Raw genomic sequence first — 4,353 nt, forward strand, 5'->3', positions numbered from 1 at the left:
GAGAGAGAAACTTCAAAGGATGAGAGAAATCATTGATCAGCTGCCTCCTGCACATCTCCTATTGGGGAATCACACCTGCAACCCAGGCATGTGCCCTTGACCGGAATCGAACCTGGGACCCTTCAGTCCATAGGCCGACGCTCTATCCACTGAGCCAAACTGGTTAGGGCTATTTGTGAGTTTTTATAGACTCAAATCTCTTGGGAAAATTCAAAGGCAGAGAGAAAAATTTTAATTAAAGTATGGTAAATTTTGTCTTTGACATTTTATACAGAACCAAAAATATCTTGGTTAGAGATTTTGCAAAAGGAAACTGAAGCTTTCTTTTAAAACAGATTTCATAAATTCTGAGGTGCACACTTTTTGACATTTTAACATCTCTGAAGTCAGGATGTGTCTTTCAACTGTTGATGGGTTATAGCTTAATTGCAGTGTTTTCCTCAAGTGTTATATAAAATAATGGTATTTCATAGTTAATGGCACCATAGGTATGATGAAATAAGTAGGTATAAAGCATTCTCTTTACATCATATGGAGTCCAGATATGTATATTTATTGATGAACTTAATATGCTGAGTCTATTTCCTCCCAATTTCCCCTCTTAGGGTTATTTCTTTGGCTGAAAGTGACTAGTAATCTAGATAGCAGAGATTTTATTCTTTTGTATTGTACATGTAACATGTATGTGAGCTGTGAAGGCCTCTTTGTACAGATTTCAATATCCTGGCACTGTTATGTTTAATCTGACTCCAGAAATAATTTTGTAAAACTGAATAGTTTGAATCTTCTATCTCTGTGTGGAGGCACACATTTCACAGTTACCTTGGTTTCCAGACTGCGCCATGCACATGAAGCACTAGGTGCCACAGCCCTGATTTGTCCAACCACAGTGCGGCCACTCCTCTGATGGCCGGTGGCCTTCTTCAGCACTGCTAGTCTTGGTGCTGCAGCAGGAGCTCTGACAGCTGTTGGTATTCTCTCCCATAGCCTCTTCCTGTGGAACTGGCTTCCCAGACCCAACACGGGATTGCCCCAGAGTGACAGGAGAACACGCTGACACCGTGTGCAGTCAGCAGCACTAACCTTTCTGATGCCTCTGATCTGCATCTTGTTTGCAGGTCTCTGAACTCAAATTAATCTTCACCTGAACAGGTTTCTTAACTGCCCACTTCCTATAGGTAACACAGCCTGCTCACTAGCATGTGTCTGCACAAACACCACAGAATTCTAACTCCTGTGTTCCCATACCTTCTCTTGCATTTCCCATTTAGTCTTAATTCTGAGGTGATATTGGAGACTTTTTGAATCCTTAGCATTATTCTTCTCCAGCAGCTGCTACTGACAGTAGTGACCACTCTTAACCTCTGAACAGGTTAGCTGTGCTTTAATGGTTGCAACTTCATGGTAGGACTGTTAGCCCTTTACTAGAAACAGATAAACAAAAACTGGGTACATTAAATAGAGGTGGTTTTATCTGCTCGTTATTTCTTTAGGAATAAGCGATGGTGGGAGCAAGTTAGGTCTTTGTCTTGGGAAGCCTCTGTGAAAAAGAAAACATTTCACATCAACCAGTATGAAGACACACTATGCTACCAGCTCTCATGTGGTTTGAACTGATTGCAATGATACATTTAAAGTCAGTGTTCTTTTTCTTTAATGACTAGATTCATAGAGCTGAAAGTGAGGGAAATCTACAGTTTTTCTTCCTTTTTGTAGAATATTATGTTTTTCCTTCTGTCTTTCTGTGATTTAAAGTCTAAATATATTCAACTATTTATGATTAATAACAATTCATTAACCAAGAAGTTAAAACTAACTTTGGGAACATTTAACCTTATTACAGAGTAAATTTATTATCCCCCCCCCCCCCCAAAGAAAAATGCTTTTGAATCACGTAAGGTTCTCTGACGTTAATAGTAACCCAGCACTGGTGGCTGTCAGTGACATCACCATACAGTTTTGCCATTTACAACCAATTTTAGCAGAAAAGGTAAAGTAGGGACAATTAAAAAAATTAAATATATTTGCTTGGAAAAAAACAATAACATAAAAAGGGGACAATTAAGTGGCAAATATGGCACTTTTTTGTTTTGTTATAGAATTCATCATTTAAAATTATAGGAACATGGAACCTTCTCATCTTTTCTCCCTGGAAAACCTTTTTTTCTCCTTTTTGTTTCTCATGAAGTGGGCCAGATGGAGAACATATCCCCAGGACAGATCATTGATGAACCCATCCGTCCAGTCAATATTCCCAGGAAAGAAAAGGATTTCCAAGGAATGCTGGAGTACAAGAAGGAGGATGAGCAAAAGCTTGTTAAGAACCTGATTCTGGGCAAGTGTTTTCTTTTCTTCTATTCTCTCAGTTCTGCAGGCTAGGAAGTCCAAGATCAAGGTGCCAGTTAGTTTGGTTCCTGGTGAGGACTCTCTGGCTGGCTTGCCAACAGCCCTCTTCTGGCCGTCGTCACAGAAACAGAAGAGAAAATGGAGGGGGGATGGGATGGAGGGAGGAGGGAGAGAGGAAGAAAGAGAGATCTCGAGCACGCAAGTATTTTGTGCCTGGGATAAAAGGTCTTTCTGGTACACGTGTCAGTGGTGGGAAAGACTAGTCACTGGTTTTTGAAATATTCAACACCAGTTTCTTTAGTCCTCATTACATACTGCGCATCTGGCGCTGCAGAAGCATCCTGGCCGCCATGCACTGTCAGTCAAACAGCAGGGACGCTTGCCTAGGAAGCAAGTCCGTCCATACAGATCCCTGGAGGCCAGGCCTTCTCAGCTCTGGTTAGACTAACCTGGAAGCTTTTGAAAAGTATTGTTGTATGGTCCCCACCACAGACTGATCACATTACAATCTAGAGCAGTGGTTCTCAACCTTCTGGCCCTTTAAATACAGTTCCTCATGTTGTGACCCAACCATAAAATTATTTTCGTTGCTACTTCATAACTGTAATGTTGCTACTGTTGTGAATCGTAATGTAAATATCTGATATGCAGGATGGTCTTAGGCGACCCCTGTGAAAGGGTTGTTCGACCGCCAAAGGGGTCGCGACCCACAGGTTGAGAACCACTGGTCTAGAGGGAAGAGACTGGCCATGTCTAATGTTTTTTAAAAATCTTTCAAAGAATTGACCAACACTGCTCTAGGCCATTTGCGTTTCTGAATTTCTGTTTTCCTTGCTTCCCTAGAAAGTGTATGACAGTTCAATAATAGAGGAAAAATACACACACAAAAGAATTAAGGAAAATATTTTAGCAATGGAAGGAGAGGGCCAGACAAATGAAATGGGTGTGGAAGAAGCATTTCAGAGCAGCGTTGGAGATTGCTCTGAGGAATACTTTTTAGGGGAGGGTGGGAAATGGTTAGGGAGTGTGCACAGTTCTGAACTGAATGCTGAACACCTCTCAGCCTTTGTATAGCATTCCTCCCCCAGGTGCCAGGTGACAGCAGTGTGATTGGCAGTTACACCTGATAAAGTTCCTAAGGTTCCTGGCATTAAACTTAGTACTGTATTTAGGTGCAGAGGTGCTAAAGGTTCAACCTGATTTTCATTTAGCAAAAATGTTAAGGAGCCACTGATTTTTAAACATAGAGTTTAAGTAAAGATTCATCAGTTCAATAAACATTTAGTATGCTCTTACCAAGTGCCAAGCATTTTCTGTGCTGGGTAACAGAGAGAGTAGAGTCCCTATTCTCATATAACTTATGTTCCAGTGCGAGAGAAGATAGAGGGAAAAGCCCTAGCTGGGTAGCTCAGTTGGTTAAACATCGTCCCGATATGCCAAGGTTGTGGGTTCCATCTCCAGTCAGGGTACATACAAGAATCAACCAGTGAATACATAAATAAGTGGAGCAACACAAATTGATGTTTCTCTCTCTCTCTTTCTCTCTTTATCTCTGTCTCTGTCCCACTCCTCTCAATCAATAACTAAAAAAGAAAATAGAAAAAATAAACAAATATATAATGGGGTAAAAAGGATGAAGAGTGAAGGCAAATGTACTAATTTATATAAAATTAGAGGCCCGGTGCACGAAATTTGTGCACAGCAGGGGGGGGTTGTCCCCTCAGCCCAGCCTGCACCCTCTCCAATCTGGGACCCCTCGGGGGATGTCCGACTGCTGGTTTAGGCCCTGGGATTGGGCCTAAACCGACAGTCGGACATCCCTCTCACAATCCTGGACCGCTGGCTCCTAACCGCTCACCTGCCTGCCTGCCTGGTCGCCCCTCACTCCTCCCCCCCCGCCCCCCCGCAGGCCTGGTTGCCCATAACTGCCCCTCGTTGCTGGCCTGATAGCCCCGGGAAGGCGCGGGAGGGGGGGGGGGGGGGGTGTGGGGGGGGGGGTGGGTTGGG

At 42.9% G+C, this 4,353-nt stretch overlaps 1 protein-coding gene across 1 annotated transcript in view; it reads left to right on the top strand.

The window, feature by feature from the left end:
* The window catches only part of MYO5A (myosin VA), a 123,994-nt gene that overhangs the window by 107,858 nt on the left and 11,783 nt on the right, over window positions 1-4,353 (top strand). Inside the window, 1 exon segment of the mRNA XM_023751634.1 lies at window positions 2,189-2,335. Within this exon segment, the coding sequence (XP_023607402.1) occupies window positions 2,189-2,335 (147 nt within the window).

The sequence above is a fragment of the Myotis lucifugus genome, unplaced genomic scaffold (assembly GCF_000147115.1).
Source record: "Myotis lucifugus unplaced genomic scaffold, Myoluc2.0 scaffold_23, whole genome shotgun sequence".
NCBI classification, from domain to species: domain Eukaryota; kingdom Metazoa; phylum Chordata; class Mammalia; order Chiroptera; family Vespertilionidae; genus Myotis; species Myotis lucifugus.